The sequence below is a fragment of the Natrix helvetica genome (genome assembly GCF_964273705.1).
Source record: "Natrix helvetica genome assembly, chromosome: 1".
NCBI lineage: Eukaryota > Metazoa > Chordata > Lepidosauria > Squamata > Natricidae > Natrix > Natrix helvetica.
This window is the reverse complement of record NC_138548.1, coordinates 77,531,526-77,549,662: the sequence shown is the minus strand read 5'-3', so window position 1 is coordinate 77,549,662 and position 18,137 is coordinate 77,531,526. Positions and strand designations below refer to the sequence as shown.

At 39.1% G+C, this 18,137-nt stretch overlaps 3 protein-coding genes across 5 annotated transcripts in view; 2 read left to right on the top strand and 1 right to left on the bottom strand.

Annotated features, from left to right (window-relative positions):
* Nucleotides 1-8,240, top strand: part of PLEK2 (pleckstrin 2) — a 19,021-nt gene extending 10,781 nt beyond the window's left edge. The window contains 3 exon segments of the mRNA XM_081955253.1: nt 2,031-2,144; nt 4,220-4,298; nt 5,906-8,240. Coding sequence (XP_081811379.1) covers nt 2,031-2,144; nt 4,220-4,298; nt 5,906-6,033 — 321 coding nt within the window. The 3' untranslated portion in view covers nt 6,034-8,240.
* Nucleotides 8,241-8,428: 188 nt separating this feature from the next.
* Nucleotides 8,429-17,929, bottom strand: LOC309393250 (galectin-related protein A-like). Of its 3 annotated transcripts, none has more exons than XM_081955230.1 (5): nt 17,729-17,929; nt 13,923-14,003; nt 12,631-12,719; nt 9,971-10,151; nt 8,429-9,101 (listed from the first exon to the last, which is right to left on the bottom strand). In XM_081955230.1, the coding sequence occupies exons 2-5, from the start codon at nt 13,947-13,949 to the stop codon at nt 8,958-8,960; spliced, it is 441 nt and encodes a 146-aa protein (XP_081811356.1). In that variant the 5' UTR covers nt 13,950-14,003; nt 17,729-17,929; the 3' UTR covers nt 8,429-8,957. The 3 variants fall into 3 exon arrangements, with proteins under 3 accessions (XP_081811356.1, XP_081811357.1, XP_081811355.1); XM_081955231.1 differs by lacking the exon at nt 17,729-17,929 and adding an exon at nt 17,355-17,563; XM_081955229.1 differs by lacking the exon at nt 17,729-17,929 and adding an exon at nt 17,388-17,561 and having other exon boundaries at nt 8,430-9,101.
* ZFYVE26 (zinc finger FYVE-type containing 26) overlaps nt 17,623-18,137 on the top strand; it is a 53,765-nt gene continuing 53,250 nt past the window's right edge. Inside the window, exon 1 of the mRNA XM_081955184.1 lies at nt 17,623-17,697. The gene's annotated coding sequence lies outside the window, so the exon portion shown is untranslated. The remainder of the gene's footprint in view (nt 17,698-18,137) is intronic.

Sequence of the window (18,137 nt, the reverse complement as noted above, 5' to 3'; positions counted from 1 at the left end):
ATGGGATGGGGATGAGGCAATATTTAATTGGTATCTTCTAAAGCTCTTTCTGAAATAAAATGGCATTTTAATAGGAAAACCTCACAATTTAATTAATATACAATTAACAAATTAACATCTGAACAAGACTTGGATACAGTGGTGGGTTTTAAAATTGTTTAGAACCTCTTCTGTAGGTATGGCCTGCTTTGTGGGAGTAGCTTGCTGGCCATGTGACTGGGTGGGAGTGGCTTGCCAGCCATGTGACTGGGTGGGCGTGGCCAACTTGTAAAATGTGGTGAAACTCACTTAACAACGCTCTTGCTTAGCAACCAAAATGTTGGCTCAGAAACTCTGGCATTTGAAGCACGCAAGTCTTAAAGCTGTCAAGTTACAAGACCCTTGTACCCTTCATCCTTTAGAAAAAAAACTCCAGGGGTGTTCAAACTTGACAGCTTTAAGACTTGTGGACTTCAACTCCCAGAATTCCTCCTCTCGCTCTTCATCTTGATGATGTGCGGATGGGCCGGGGGAGGGAGCTGGAACCGGTTCTAAACAGCATTGTAGATTTGTGGAACCTCTTCTATAGAAGAGGTTAGAACTGGCAGGAACCCACCCCTGCTTAGATGGTACCTAATTGAAACTCTTCCCACTAAGTTTCTGTTGAAAAGAAGTGTTAGAAATAGAGAATAAATAGAAACAATCTTCTAACCACAATATGTGACTTAATGAACACATAGCTTTTCTTTCAGTCTGATACAGAAAGTGACACCCAAGCATCATGGTCTTATTTTTGGCATGGCAAAATGTTCTTTCTACACAGCACAATCTGCACCAGAAAGCAGGCAATAGGATCACACATAACTTCTGAAAGCTTAGGAAATGGCCCTCAAAAGCCAGTAACATTTATTTATAAATTGTAGTTTGTAATATGAGAATAGGGGGAAATTATTTAGGTACATGGCTGGAGAACAATCTTATTTAATGATATTTATTTATTTTTGTTAAATGTAATTAAATAAAATCTAATCTTATTGTGAATTCAGCCATTGGTTTGGGGAATGCAAAGGCCCTTGAAAAATGTAGGCCAAAAAAAAACGTAGGCAAAAATTTTAAGATCATTCAAACAACTTGGAGGATTATGGTATTTCTTCACATATTTCAATGTATCAAATATTTATAACCATTTCATTTGTGGTAGCTTTTCGGTAATAATCAGTAGATCAACTGTGCTCTACCACCCCTAACTGACCTTCACCATCTTCTAGTGGTCTCACAAGGTTACTTGTGCTACACTCAACCTCAAGAAGGCAGCCTTGAGTGCCAGCAGCTGCCTCACAGAGCCAGTCCAGGTGTGTTTTGTTAGCAGCAGAAGTAAGAAATTGATGAAAATCAGTTAGGGACAGGAGGGCAAGGACCATGGAGTGCAGGAGCCAAAGGACTTAGGTGGGGGGAGATCAGGTGGGTGAGGCTTATTGAAGCGCATCCTGGGCAGAGGTGATATTCAGCAGGTTCTGACCAGTTCTGGAGAACCGGTAGCAGAAATTTTGAGTAGTTCGGAGAACTGGTATAAATACCAACTCTGACTGGCCCTGCTGTCATCTATTCTCTGCCTCCCGAGGCCCAGCTGATCGGGAGGAAATAGGGATTTTGCAGTAACTTTCTCCCGGAGTAGGGAGGGAATGGAGATTTTACAGTATCCTTCCTCTGCCACGCCCACCAAGCCATGCCCACAGAACCGGTAGTAAAAAAAATTGAATCACACCACTGATCTTGGGGTTTCAAATGCAAGAGGGGGCTGCTAAGCGCCTGAATTTTTATCCGATGACCGCAAGAGTTCTTCAACAGCTGTAACTCTGGAGTCCGGCCATAAGTATCATTTGTTGAGTGTCATCATAACTTTCAAACAATCTCTGAACAAATGGTTATTAAATGAAGTCCACCTGAATTATCCATTAACTTGTTTTCTGCAAAGATAAAAGGGAGTAAACAGATAATGCCATATTATTTCTCTACTATTGACAATTACAAGAGATCCGTGTTTTGGAGAAAGAGAATTAAATTTATTTTCCAACTTTCAGGGGCACAAGAGGAAGAACTGGAAAGTCAGGCGCTTTGTCCTGAGGTCTGATCCTGCTTTCTTACATTATTATGACCCCACAAAGGTGAGACAATGGCACTGCAATGTTCGAAACTCTCTGCATATGTGCCTTTGGGGAATGCCCCCCCCCAAGGCCTTAAGACTGTTGCTGATGGGTAGGAGGAATGAATTCTGAATAGTTTTCAGTAAGGCTGGGGCAGATCCATTAAGATCCCCACTGGATCCTAAATGGCCCATAATACTTAGAGTACATGTTGAGTAGTTTGCACTGTGATGTAGTTTGTCTCCATATTAGTTATAAGTCAACGTGCCAATTAAATACAAAGCTAAATCTGTATTAAATTAAATCTACCTGTCAATGACTACTTCAGCTTCAACCCCATTCCTAAAAGGTCAGTAGGGGTGTGCATAAGTGCACCAGCATGCCTAATGGCCCTGTCCTAATGTCCCCATTTATTTGTACCCATTTCCTGTGTTCATATTCCTGTTCTCTTGTACATGAGTGACAATCTAAATAAATAAAAAATAAATAAATAAATAAATAAATAAATAAATAAATAATAGCCTAATATAATTCATTTGCTTTGGGAACAGTTATACCTTGTGGTTATTGTTTTCTGTCATTGAAAAAAAACACCATTGGGTTTGGGGATGAGACAAGTTACATTATGGAATTTCAGCAAGATACATACTGCTGAAGGTTTTTTTCCCCCCTATGCAAACATGATACATATAGGAGTCCTGCTCTCTCTCTCTCTCTCTCTCTCTCTCTGTATGTGTATGTATGTATGTATGTATGTATGTATGTATGTATGTATGTATGTATGTATGTCATTTGAAGACTCTGGTTAGATCTCTAGTCATTTCCTGTAGTCTGTAATTCTACGCTGCTTATGCTCGAGATCTGGGTAAACTCATCTATATGTGTTTGAAGCCAGAGTAAAACATGATGTCTCATTTAATGATCACATTGCTTAGTGATAGAGTTGCTTGTCTCAGTTATGCTCATTACCTGTAGTCAAACTCTCTGAAGCTTGTGTAGGAAGTCTTACCTTATCCCAACTCCTAGTTCCTAACTATCAGCTGACCCTAAAACTCTTTTAAACAAAAATACAGTCTCACACCCCCTCCCAAACCACTCTGAGATTTTGCATATGACAAAATAGCTACACAACACATCAAGATTGGAGTAGGTTGGGGAGAGGAACCTAAGAGATTTTTAACATTTCCTTGTGCATAGGTGGTAAGAATGTCTCTTTCTCCAGAACCATAGTGAGGGTTGAGGGCATGGCTGGGATTCTTTGCTACTTGTTCTTGTGAGTCAGCAGAAGAGAAGTAAAGTCCAGACTGTCTTCAGACGGCTTTTTAAAGGACTGAAAAAAATAGACGTGTTGGCAGCATAGGAGTGCCTTCAGGCAGTGTAAAGTGTTTGTGAAAGTGCCATTTAATCCCCAGGTTGTTGAAACCCTTTAATCAACTGTGGAGATTATACTGTACCTAAAGTCTAATGTGTCACGCAAATTTAAAGCTGCTGCTCTTCTCAGCTTGTTGAAACTAAAATCTGAGGCAAAAACATTATCAATATTTTTCCGTTTCAGTTTCTGCCAAGTTAATAATAATTAATAATAATAATAATAAAAGTTGACAATGGCAACCATTTTACGATGTCCTGAATCACATGTGGCAGAGCTTAGAAGGCAGTGTCCACATGCTAACATTATCATGGTTTAGCACAGGGCTGTCAAACTCACGTCATGGCGGTGTCACATGACGTATCACGACTTCCTCCTGCTTTGCTAAACAGAGCATGGGTATGGCCAGTGTGTGATGCATCCAGCCCGCGGGCCAGGTGTTTGACACCCCTGCTGTAGAGCATCTCCTTAAATCAGCGGTGTCCAAACCTGGGAACTTTAAGACTTGTGGACTTCAACTCCCAGAATTCCCCAGCCAGCATGGCTGGCTGGGGAATTCTGGGAGTTGAAGTCCACAAGTCTTAAAGTTCCCAAGTTTGGACACCCCTGCCTTAAATAGAAGCAAACTCAAGCAAAACTTTCACTGCCTATGCCAAATTTGTTGAAGGGAATATAACATTTTGATTATTTGCTTCACTCACATTGGTCCACTTTTTTTCTCCTATAGGAAGATAACAAACCAGTTGGGGGATTTTCTCTCCGTGGTTGTCTTGTTTCAGCACTGGAAGACAATGGAGTCCCTACAGGCAAGTTTTTACCTTGCAAGATGCAGTTTTACTGTTATTTTGATAGCTTTCTTTTTTTGTTCATTGATAAGGATTGGAGTGGTGGTCCTTCATTCATTATTTGCAGGGGCATTGGAAGCAGCCAATGTTACCCCCACCCCTCCTTGTCTCATTTCCAGACCATGTGTTACACAATATAGGACAAGCACAAAACACAAGAGAGCAAATGGAATCAGGATTTTGCCGGCAACTCCTTTTATCACACAGCATAGAACTATTTCTGCTAAGGAATGCTTGTGATAAAGAGCTCCTAGCGCCCTTCCAATGGATCGGATTTTCTGCGAGGGCCAGTTCTTAAAAAGAAGTGGGAATGGGGGTGCATAAAATATGGATGCTCCACACCCTAACTCCCTCTCATTTTAGCCATATTATACACAAACAAAGTTTAGTTTAGTTTAGTTTATTAAATTTATAAATAAAGGCACACCCTTCTCAAAGCCGTAGCAAAAGCAGCTGTCCAAAAGGGAAAATGGGACACACACAGACACACCACAACTTCACCAGGATAGCTTAGGGGAGGACAATCACAGCAGCAGAAATGGCTGTGGTTTCTCTTCAGAAATGAAAAACTTAAGCAGCATTGCTTCGTTACTCACATGGCCCATTTGTCTCACTTTTGAAAGCATTTTATATACGTATGACTTAAGCAAAATTCATGTAATGCAGAATGGAAAAGAAGGTTCAGTGAGTCTTCTATGGTGCTTCTAGTTGTGAATGGCCCAACACTGGAAGTCTTTAAGAAGATGTTGGATAGCCATTTGTCTGAAACGGTATAGGGTTTCCTGCCTAGGCAGGGGGTTGGACTAGAAGACCTCCAAGGTCCCTTCCAACTCTGCGATTGTATTGTATTGTATTATATCAGTACCTATTCTGACATTCTCCCTCTGAGAGATTGCTGGTACTTCAGCAGCTTTTTGTCTTTTGGGTGTGTGTGTATGTGTGCCTTTGAGTAAGTTTTTGAGTCCCAGCAACCAGCTGGACAAATTCTCACAGTTTTCCTCACAAGATTTTCAGAAGTGGCTTGCCATTGCCTCCTTCCTAGGACTGAGAGAAAGTGACTGGTCCAAGGTTACCCAGCTGGCTTTTTGTCTCAGGCAGGACTGGAACTCATTGTCTCCCAGTTTCTAGCCTTAACTGCTGCACCAAACTGGCTCTCTTCACAGATAGTCTCAACTTATGACCACCATTGAGTCCAAAGTTTCTGTAGCTAAGCAAGATAGTTACTTGTGCCTCATTTTATGACCCTTCTTGCCACGGTTGTTAAGTGAATTACTGCAGATGTTCAATTATTAACACTTGTTAAGTGAATCTGGCTTCCCCACCGACTTTGCTTGCCAGAAATTTGCAAAAGGTGATCACATGACCCTGGGACACTGCAACCGTCATAAATATTGTCAAATGTCTGAATTTTAATCACATGACCATGGAGGTTATTGCAATGGTCCTAAGTGTGAAAAATGTTAATAAGTCACTTTTACGGTGCCTTTGTAATTTCGAACGCTCACTAAATGAACAGTTGTAAGTTGAAGACTGTATGTCCTATTCAATGACTTTCTTTTCTTTTTCAGGAGTGAAAGGAAATGTGCAGGGCAACCTCTTCAAAATCATCACAAAAAATGACATTCACTACTACATACAGGCTCGTTCCAAGGCGGAAAGAGCTAATTGGATTGAGGCAATCAAGCCACTAACATAGGAGATGTACCAAAGTTGCATTTATGGGACAATTTAATACAGGGGCATAAAAAGGAACTGGGGTTTTTTGAGATTGCTGGTTAAGTTCTTTTAGCCTGGCATGAAGTTAGTGCCTGACAGATGATCTATATTTAGGCTTTTTCTCCGAAGCAAGGAAGCACATCCACTTCATCAGAAGTTCCATAAATTCTGCAATATGCATGTTGATTGCTTGGCACTAGTCTGCAGTTTGGAATATACTACCCAGAACCTACATCTGAAATAGAGCTAAATTGACTGCTGAGGGGAAACTAACAAACCCAGCATCCTGGGACCAAATCTGGCTCTTTCAAAACGATTTCATGCAAATTCCTTAATTATCTACTGTATGTCCTTTATATGTCTCTATACCTTGCAGCGCCTCTTCCCTCCTATTTAACTTGTGGGAAGCTTCAGGAATGACAACATTATTCGGGAAGGTGGAGACCAAGAATGTTGCTGTGATACAAGAAAGCTTAGTATTTACATTTTGAAGACAGGAGCAAGCTCGTCATATTAATATTGTCATGGAATTCTAACTCCTAGTGCTCTAGATTTCCTGAGAGAGCAAAGTTTGCTGCTTGCCTCATATCCAGGCCCAGCATGACTTTAAATCAATTATGTTGCCAGTCAGACCTGCCCTACAGGATTCCTGTAGTGAGAGATGGAACTGAACAGCTATCGGGGTACTACATTGAGTTCCTTGGAAAAGGGACATTTCTATAAAATACACTGGGGTGGCAATATGAGAAGCCTCATGTGCTAAACGGTCAACTGGCTGCTATTCTCAGAGGGTGGGAGTGAGAGGGGAAAAATGTAAGATATAATTTGTATTTATAATCTAAGCATAAACTCAGATTTTACCTAGAATTGGTCACTTATATTTTTACCATTAACACTGTGATGGTGGACTCCAGATGCTGCCATGTGGCCCCCCGCCCCCCCCCATTTCACCTCCATTCATTGTATATAATCCTGCATGAGTGTAAACACTGAGTGGTGATTTAGATGTTCATATTTTTATTTTAAAAAATAAACCATTTTTTTACTCTCGTATTCCTTAGCTTCCTAAAATTTCTTTTTAAAAAATAATCATTTGAGGACTCTGAGATCCCACTAAGTGAAAGCATTTTGAGCAGTGCTAGGTTTATAAAGCTGGATAAGTATACCTCAAAGCTGAGTCTAATGTTCCCGAATATAGAATTCTCTGGGAAAGTGCTACATCTCAAACAAAATTCCTTTTCTCTTAATTCCAAGACAAACTCTGAACATCCATTGGCAATTATATTTAATAAAAAGTATTAATTACAGTGTTAGCAAGCTATTAGGTCTACTATTCGGTATATTCTAATGTACTGTGTGAACATGGTTTCTGTTTGCATCTGTATTTTTCTGTCTTTCTGATTGGGTTTTTTAAGTCTGTAGTTATAGGTTCCAAAAAGTCTCTTACATATGTTACTCTATATAATATAAAATTGTATGAATATGTGTCGTCCACTTGCAGATTTGCTAACCACCCTAAAAAGGACTCTGTTTTGCTTCATTGGAAACAGCTTTAAAAGGAACATTAACAGAAAAAAATTGACTGAGCATTTAGGACTGAATATGTTTTCAAATACTGATGTCAACACATACCCCTAAATTTTCAAAATAATTATTTTCTGGCTGTTCAGATCCTTGAAGTTATGTAGTAAATTTATTCTAGCATATCCCTAAACTTATCCACAGCATTACTATTTGACTTAATTTAACTGTTTTTGAGTTGGAGTTAGACCACAGATTTATACTGTCATTATTTTATTTATTTCATTAAAATTATAAGAGTGCCAGTTTTATTTTATTGTTTGGCTAATTATCTTCACAAGATGAAAGTTGTATTTTTATAACATCTAAATGCTTGCTTGTTTATTTTTTATGTGATTTATATTCTGCCTTTTGTGCAGGAGCTTGAGGCAACACCCATGGTTTTTCCCCCCATCCCCTTAGTAACAACCCTGTAAGATAGGCAGAGCTGAGAAATTTTGTGTAGAAAACCACGTGTAGACAATGTTGGGAGAAAACATCCCAGTTAGTATAAGTAGGAGCCGGGACTTTTAGGAAAAGATTCTCTCATTTGACAATTGTGTATAAAATCATTTTGGCAGATTCATAGTAACCATCAATGGGATAAAAATGTTTGATTTTTGTAGCACAAGCTTGATTCAGCACTGGAATCTACTCTTCAAATCAAATATTGTTGTTGTTTGTTTTTGCTAAGAGAATGCCCTGAACTTAACTGGAGAGGAAAGTGAGATGAAGTTCAGTGCAACACAAAAATATTCTTTTATTTAAATAAAGTAGAGATAATTACACACAATTATTTTATTTTCATTTATTTCAACAATAGCATACAAATTTCCCTGGGAACAAGCTCCAATGAACATAGTGTAGCTTACTTCACAATGTTAAGAAAATATGCTGAAAACATCTTTTGCATATAATTAGTTGTCTTCCTTTTAGAAATTAATATAAAATTTCTATGCACCTGCAGCTCTCTCACCCCAAAGCTTTCAACCAGCTGTAACAGAATAGACCTGCAAGACTCCCAGAATTCTGAACTAAATTTAAAAAAACAATATTTAAATTCTTTTGGCGGGAGGGGGTAGAATTGTAAGAAAACATAACAGACCAACATTTCCAGAGGCACACATAAAGGCAAAAAGAAAAAAGAAAAAAAATTGAAAAATCATCTATTGCCATAAAGCTGTAATGATAGGGGATTATGTATTACAGAGATGGAGAATTTGTGATCCTTCAGGCATTGGGTTAAAACTCCTAGGATCTTTTGCAATTGATCATTTTGCCTAACACCTGCTGAATGTTTGTAGCTCAACATTGAAGAAGGGCATTTTGGATTTATTATTTTCTTCAAGCCACCTTGGTAAGCTTGAGGTCTCCTGAGATTTGCAAAACAGTCATCCTTTGCATAGGCTGCACACGGTGATTGAAACTACACAACTGACGTCCGTCAAGCAGGATTCGAATCTGCTGATGTTCACATAAAAGTTCCATCTGAAAATGAACAACAGGCTAAAGAAATTGTTGGAAAGTTGGCATGCACACATCTCGCAGGTCAAATGTCTGATACTTCAAGCAAGAACACTAAAATTCCAATCTTCAGTGAACTCCTAAGATATAAGATTTGGGCTATATATACAAATGCACCCATCACTAAATACTCTTAAAGACTACCAGTTACCCCAAACAACAGGCTGGGAACTATTGGTTTAGTTTCTCTTCTTCTTTGCTCCTATAGAAAGTAAAAAAGAAGGCTATGTTTTGTATGAATGTGGTCACTCCAGGTTAAAGCATGGTAGGCAACTTCTGTTTGTTTGCTTTAAAATTTATTTGCTACCCATCACATATTCAATAATTCTGAGCGACTTACAACATAACTTCCTGCAGCTTGGAACCACATTTTTTTGTCAATATTTTTGACCTGATTTATAGATTTTAGAATTCTTGCAGAGTGAAATGTCAAAAGATTTGAAGAGCTGGAGAATTTTGCTGTTGAAGATTTGGAGGATTGTCAGTTAACAATGGGAATTAGGTAACATAGTTTTCCCCCCTTTTTACAACCCCTTAATTCCATTATTCGGGATGAAGTCAGGCAACTGAATGGAGCTGAGCATCTTCTGGCGAGATGCTCTTCCTGACACAGATGTGGAGTTCACAGCAGATATTTTCTTCTTGTGCCTCATAAACATCTATCGCTGCCTAGTATTGAACTCTCAACCTTTTTCGAGTGGGAGGCAAGCGTCTTCCACTCTAGGCCACCGCACCGTTCAAGAATTGGACAACAGATTGCCAGGCATAAACCTATTAGAACATGCAATATTTCAAATCTGAGAGAGAGGGAGGGAGAGAGAGAAAGGTACTACCTTAAATGAGTCCTCTGCTGTAAATGGAAAGTAGGGAATTGTCTTTTCCTCCTTGCCCCATTTCCCAGCAATTTGTGAATTCCGGACAATAGATTTCTCACTAAAGCTGACTACAAGTAATAATCCAATATCCTTGGTTGTGTGATCATCCTTGGGGTCACAAAGCAGAGTCACTGAAAAACTACAAAAAAGTAATATGCATTAAAGAACTACAGATTTTAGCAATGCAAAATGACAGCATGTTTTATAAAGAGCTATTCTTTCTCTTTCTCCTTCCTAATATTACATGCCACCCATTATCACTAGGCTGTAAGGGATGTACAAAATGTTAAAAACAATCTGTACAATAAAACACCATAATTGCCTTAGAATAAAATAACCCCTCAAATATAAAGAATCTATAAAAGAAGTAGCATCTTCCCAACCATTAAATTTCAAAATTCCACCCCAAATGTTTTCCAACCATGTGTACATAGTCATTTATTTCTACAATAAGTAGCAAATATGATGTACTCTACCAGCAATAAAAAAGCAATTATATTTCTCCTACCTCAGCCTTGTTAATATAATACTAAAAGTGAATGAAACTCATAGCCAAAAAAATGATTACAATTAAACAACAAAGTCTTACATAGATGCTTCCAGATCAAAATCTCTGAGTAATAGTAAACAAATCTATTCAGTTATTTTTACTTCTCTAAACTTGTGGGTGAGTATGAAAAGAAAATAGCTGGAAAAAAATAATTGGAAAAAAACAAGAAATTGGAAATGGAAAATAAAGAGGAAGGCAAAAATTGAGAACTCCTTACAGATTTATTTGCAACATTGTTTGGATTATCCATGTGATTCTATCAATCAGATTACAATTTGCACAATTCAAACCTAACAGTATAAAAGATGTGGGATGGTGACATCATTTTGTGTAGTATGATATAAATCTGACTTTTGATGTAATAAAAGCAGAAAATAACCCCCTTTTGGTTAAAAAAAATCAATTGAACCTGTTACACCCACCAGAAGTATGTCATTTGAAAACATGTATTTGTGGGCTAGCAGACCTTGGCCGCAGAAATCTAGGTAATCACTAGAAGACAGCAAAGCTTTCTCAAATGCTTTAAATCGGTAGTTCTCAATCTTTTCTTCACCACAGACCGCCTTTAAATACCTTTTGTGGCCATCGCCCACGACCACAAACCAACCAAGACTTTACTCAAGATTTAAATCATAATATTTCTTGAAGCCTTTGCAGACCCCAAGCATTTATGGATCACAGGTTGAGAACCATTGCTTTAAATCATTGCTGCTGTCTGGTATGGAGCTGGATTCTTGCTAGCCAGATTTAGTAATACTAATGGCGTTATGTTTGTCTGGCTATAGAAAAACCAACAAAATCCACAACATCCTAAGCTTAAGATGCATTAATAAAATACATTACTATAATGTATTTTAATATAAAAAATACTACCGTATATAACACTAGTTTTCTAGTTTGTGTAGAATTAAGGCATTGGACAAGAAACCAGGAGACTGTGATTTCTAGCCCTTCCTTTGGCACAGAAACCAGCTTTGGGCTCATAACACTTTCAGCCCAAATCACTTTAAGGCTGTTGTAGAAAAAATAGGAGAGAGCATTATGCATACTGCCTTAAGTTGCACAAATACAGATAGATTTTAAATCAAACAATGTTTCAGATGCATCCGGAGTCTCAATGATATGTAAATTGTTTGAGGAAGGAAATAAAAATAGAGTTTAGAGGAAATGAAGAAAAAATAGGTGCTGGCAATTACATTAACAGATGCCATGGACAAAAAAGGTGTGGGTGACAAAGGAATTCTGCCATTGTTCAGTTTATTTACCCATGGAATGTCATTTAAAAAAAATGTTCTTCCAATTCAAGCAGATGATGATAAAATGATCGTGCTGGTCTTCTATAAGTCCTTAAAGACGTGGATTTTGTCACCAAACTCAGGGATCCAGATGTGTGGCAGAGCCCATGGAATGGTTGTGTTGATTTATTGTGGGTTGTTCTGTTTGTACATTGTCTGCTGATTATGTGTGTGTTGTTTTTAATTGTTATACATTTTTGTGGTATTTTAACTGTTGAGAGCCACCAAGAGTCATGAATTTGAGAAGGATATAAATTTACATAAATATATATTAAATTACGGAATGAGTGATGAATGAATGAATGAAAATGTATTTTCTTGATGTAAAGTGAACAAGGCAGAAGAATTCAGAAAATGAGAAAAACCAAAAGGGGGAAAACTTGTACATACAAAATTCATTCATACATGTATTTGATGGCACCCTGGATACCTTTCCTAAATGATCACATTGTCTCTCAATATTTTGATACTTCTGATCTAATCCAATCTTCTATTCAATGCAATATTTACAACTCAGAATGCATCTTTTTCCCCCATTTTCCCCCACTGGCCTCAATTTGGAAGTTACATTACAAAAACTTATTGTTGGAAATAAAATGCCTTGTTCAGGAATAAGAAATGTCTTTTTATTCCACAATTCTTTTTATATTCTCAGAGAGAAAGAAAGAATCTTTTTATCAGTGAATCCTGCAGCCAGGCTTGTCTTTCAAATAATGTGTTTTGGCCCTAATGGGCAATTTAACTGCAGCTCAAATACCAGGTCACATACTTACCTTTTGGGCTTAGGATATATCATTCCCATGATAGTGATTTTCATAGTTGGTCTCAGTCCACCCTTAATTTCACCGACATACTTCTCTACCTGAATGTGGTTTTAAAAAACCATTCTAAATATGTGGTTAAAGATGATATTTATAACATTAAGAAATTACTAAGATTCTGAGCTTTCGATAATAGCTCTAATCGTCCACAAAAATGTTAAGCTCTCTTTTGCTAAACTTATTCAAGGAGAGCCTAAAAAGCCATCCCACAAGGAAGGCTTGAATTTTGATTCCTGCATGGGGCATTGGATTGAATTTGGTGTCCAACTCTAGTATTCTATAGTCCATAATGACATGGAAAACTAGGCAACAATTACAATCATGTTCATTATTAGTCTACAAACCTATCTATGCAATGATTATTCTCCTATCTGTAAATGCCTTTCTGAAAATTTACAGCAATAAAGAAGAGAATGGAAAGACAGCTGAGTTTTGAGACATGGATTTCATTGAAGTCTACTTTGAATAAACTGAACACTGTGTTATTCATCACACCATTAGAACCCTTATATTTTTAGGTGCTCTGCTGGAATATAGTGCAAACTTAGATTATCTAGGCCCCAGCCCTGGAGCAATTTCTGTGATACTACAGTTTATATACAGAATTTCATTGCAGCCTAATTATATTCCACAGCTTTGGTAAATCCAGATTACAATCTCCTTTCCATTTTCTGTTCAACTTGTTTATTACTTCGTTGCAGATCTTGTTCAGCAATGGAAAAACACTGATCCCAGTACGGATACTTTCTAAGTACCGTATTTCACATGAATAAGTGCAGGAATGTATGTCTATTCTATACACTCCCTCTCTATACAAATGCAAATTATTCATACTTAAATATTGTATATAAAATCATTCTGGTTATTAATCCCCCCACACATTAAAAACTCTCATTTAGTTAAGTTCTTTGCAAAATCTATAGTTCTAAATGTTTATGATAACCGTGCATATTTTGTAGTTTTCCCTGGTTATACTGAAGCCTAAATAATCTCACAAGTGAACAATACTTCAGGCTATGCAAATATTTCTGATTCTTAACTTTGTCAATCATTTCCATAAAATAATTATATCAAGAAGCAATTTTAATCAATTTCAATTTTAAAACAAAAGATGATTAATGCAAGGAATCAATAGTTTTTTCTCTGGTTAGTTTCAAGTTTATGAAACAGAAAATACACTTTTTCTTTTACCCTTCTAAACAAAGTTACTCAGAAGTAGGTCTTGTTTTGTTTTGTTTACTTACATTTGCGGACTTGTCGTTTTCTGTCATTTTTTTGGCTTGCTATGTTCTTTAGAAATGATCCAAAAACTTTTGTTCCTGTTTCTATGCATTCACATAAGAAACAAAAAGGATAGAATAAAGAGGGGATGTCATGAAGAGCACAATCTTTGGAAAACACCAGCTAGACCCCACCCTTGCATATAGCTGAGTCACAAATAGTCAGTATCTTCAAAACACAACCAGAATAGTAAGAAGGAAGCTCAGTTGCTTTGCCTTCTCTCCCAAGGATCAACAAAAGGGTAGCTTTTGCATGGTTCTAACCATACATAGCATCACCCAAGAAAAAAATCTCTGAGAAGATGATGTTGTCTGTAAATCAATACTTGGAGAATATTGCGCCACATAATGAAAGATTTTGGTGGTCTCCATTCAGAGACATTCATGTTTCCAACAAAGGGTCTCTTCTCTTTAGGGCACAATAAACAGGATAATTAAAGATGTGATAAACCAGCTACAATTCCAATGTCTTTATGAACTTGATTTTCAGATATTGCAATCATATGGATGAAAGATGAACAAGCTTAATACCAATGTGATGTAATGGTAAATAAATAATGGAGGTTATATTCACGGAATGTGCAATTGGAATTGTTAAAATGCTTTGGAAATTAAACTATTACAGAATCCTGGAGCAAACTGAATGGTCTTAAAGGAGATTCTGCACATACTGTTTGACCCATTGCCAGTAGAGATCACTTCCTGTGTGAGGAAGTAATATCATCCTCCTCTTCCCACACTCAGCCTATTGCATGTGGATTCTGCACCTGAATTTCCAGCTTTGGTTCAAAACTCCTCTTTTCTGGCCCAAACTGTGTTAAGCCCTTCCTACCCTTTTTGCTGTTCTGCTAACAACCTCAGATTTGTTGCAGCACCTGGCAATTCCCATTCCCGTGCATCCATTTTGCTCTGGACAATGTTCTCTGCTGGACAGCAGTTGCTGGTTTTTTTAAAATCATCTTATGTTGATTTCTCAGTCTTCAACCCTAGAAGCTTCATTCAATCCTTAATCTCTCAGTAGGCACTACTTCCATTTTTGCCCAGATTGGGAGAAGCAAACGCCCCTTACTTTCCCACTCCACTGCAAATGCCCTCTTTCTTTTCCTTTCATTTCCCCCCAAGCATCTTTAAGTTGCAAGGTAGGAACATTCCGTGAAACTAAACTCAGTATAGGACAAGATTCAGCAGTCCATTTACTTTTAGAAGGCAAAGGCCATTCTTTTGAAGACAGCAAAGTCCACATTTGGGACAGAGAGGATCACTGGTGTGAAGGAGGAATCAAAGAGCCCATCTATGTCAAAATTGAGTAGCCGTCTCTCAATAGAAGTGGGGAGGGGAAATCTATTTCCAGTCTATAACACAGTCCTTTCAATAGTTCCAAGAAGGCTCCACACCCATTTGCACTACTCAGGTGACCCTGATGAGAGATAAACCTCCAGGTGGCCTCGATGACTCTCTAAAAGAATGCAAATGACAGGCTGTCTTCAAGTAGTACAAATCTTGCCATTCCCCACCATCCAGTCAGAGCTGAAGAAGTTTCTTGGATGAAAAGTGAAACGTCTTCAAAGAAAAAAATAAGTCCAGCTTGAAAAAAGCAGTCCAGTCCTATTGAAAAAAGCACCTTTGGGACAACCATGATCTGGATGACTGAGAATCTCCGGAGACATTTAAACTGAGTATCAGAGTCTCAATGATACGAAAAGAGGAAAAGGGGTTTATAGAGGATATAATGTGGGAAGATAGCTGGCTGTGCTTACATGGACAATAATTTTCATTGGGACTGACAATGATCTCAAGCATTGGGCGTGCACATACATGTGTTGACAACTATGACGTGCTTTAAAAGCAGCCCCAGGAGTCTTCCCAAAAGAGCTGCGGCATTAGCACTTTTTTGTGCTAACCAACTTTATGAAATAGCTCTCCTTCCAAATGCTTTACATCTTGCTTGGCCAGATTTGATAGCAATCCTGATTCTGAATGAAACCTTTATCTGATAAAATGGTCCATTCCTTGACACCAGGATTATCTGTGAAGGGACAGATTTGTCAAATAATTTTTATTTCCTAACCTATTGTTTCACAAATATAATTATTATAATAATTAACCTCTGGTCCTGAATAGATAGGTAGAGATAGAGAGATGCGGCCAATTCGCTCACACAGGGAGGGACTTCTCCTGGTGCCGTCCACTAGGCAATGCCAACGGGCGACACCAAGGAGTAGGGCCTTCTCTGTGATGGGCCCAACCCTCTGGAATGACCTCCCCCCCGACATTAGAACCACTTCTGACCTCCGCTCCTTCCGGCAAAAATTGAAGACTCACCTGTTCCGATTAGCAGGCCTGGCATAATTACAACTGTCCCTCCTGGCAAATGTATTATTATCTGGTTATTTTAGGGTTTTTTAATCTGTTGTGTCTGTTTTAGGGATTTTAAAAAATTATATTTATTCAGCTTTGTACAGTTCTTTTAATTGCATTTTAACCTCCTCCAAACTGTACATATTTAATTTTTTATTGTATTTTTGTGATATTCTCTATGGACTGTACACCGCCCCGAGTCCCTTCTGGGAGAGGGGGCGGTCTAGAAGCACAAATAAATTGAAATTGAATTAAATAGATAGTGTGTAGTAGAATTATCAATTATGTATAAATTCCACTGATTTAAAATAAAACAGTGTTTTGAACTCTGGGCATGATCCTAGAGCAGTGGTTCTCAACCTGTGGGTCGGGACCCCTTTGGGGGTCGAACGACCCTTTCACAGGGGTAGCTTAAGACCATCGGAAAACACATATTTTCGATGGTCTTAGGAACTGATACACCAATTTTGTGGTTGGGGGTCACCACAACATGAGGAACTGTATTAAAGGGTCGTGGTATTGGGAAGGTTGAGAACTACTGTCCTAGAGTGTTGGGCTTTTTCACTAGGAAAGAAAATGGGCCTGCCATTTGAAAATGTCCGTTGAGACTCTTGCTCAAAGCAACTCCTAATTCTTTTTCATTGAAGGACCTCACAGCACAGGTTCCACTCCCCAATTCGCCTTGGAGGAAAGTACTAAACTTGAGTTGGATTAGTAGTTGGATAGACTAGACTAGGAAATTTAAAAGCACCCCGGAGAAAGAGAGGAGCAAATCAGTTTTGTATACTATAACAAAATTTCATGGACTTGTGCGTGTCCACACGAACATACACGTTGGATAGAAAAGACATAGGGGGCGGGGGGGGGGATCACTGCCTTTGCCTCCACTGCTCAGGACTCAGAGAAATCCTTTCTCTGCTTTCCTGCCTTTTTCCGTAAAAGAGGTTGAAGGGAAGAAGCAGCGTCTGCTCCATACGCGGTGTTGGGAGATCCCAGATGTAGAAAGCCGGACACGGCCGCAGCGGCCGGGATTCTTACAGCGCAACTCGGGATAACTGTAAAGCCAAGAACCTTTGCGCAGCCGCACTCGCACCCTCCGCGGGACAAGGACAGGACAGGTAGGAAGACGGGAGACACCGACGAAGGACTCTAGGAAAAGCGTGAGCGCCGGCTTCGCCTGCCCGTTTGAATGACGGCGCCTGCCCTGACTCGTTGCCCGACAGAGCAATGGCGTATTTCCCTTCCAGTCCGCCCGTGACGTCACTGGCCTGTTAGATCACCTGACACGCTGTTCAACATGGCTGCGGCCATCACGCTCGATGGCATCGGGAAGGAGGGCTTGCGCAGAAAACAGTAAAACTATTTTTTGGGCTTCCCCCAGGTGAGTCAGGCTGGAGGCGAGAGCAGTTTACCTCTTTTACAAGGCGGAGATTTGAGGGATCAAAGGGACCGTGAGAGGTCAAACTCCAAGACCGAAGCAGCGACTTTCATGTCTGGGAAAGTTTTGCAAGGGCTGCTCTCATCAAAAGTGACGGCGCGTCCATCAGCAAATCCAGACGGGCAGACCTTCCCCTGTTATTGCCTGCGTTTGCTGTGATGCAGACGGCGGCTTACTCATGAGGGCGTGGCTTCGAAAAGTTTGTGAGGTGGTCAGACCCCAGTGGGGCATTGCTTAATGTCAAAGCTGTACAGTATTCCTCCTTTGCCTAGGTGTAGGACCACCCGATCTGGCCTGCGGGAGTCTGGACGACCACTAGATGGCAGCCAAGAGCCAGAGGAAAAACAAGTCTTTGTGGGAGCTAACCAATCTGCTACAGTTAG

Bases quoted from the DNA above. Each gene is read 5' to 3' on its own strand.
- LOC309393250 (XM_081955230.1), bottom strand. From the start codon at position 13,949: ATGACAGAAAACGACAAGTCCGCAAAT. The intron at 12,720-13,922 runs GTAAGTAAACAA...AACCACATTCAG, and splicing joins AAAACGACAAGTCCGCAAAT to GTAGAGAAGTATGTCGGTGA. The intron at 10,152-12,630 runs GTAAGTATGTGA...ACTTTTTTGTAG, and splicing joins ATATATCCTAAGCCCAAAAG to TTTTTCAGTGACTCTGCTTT.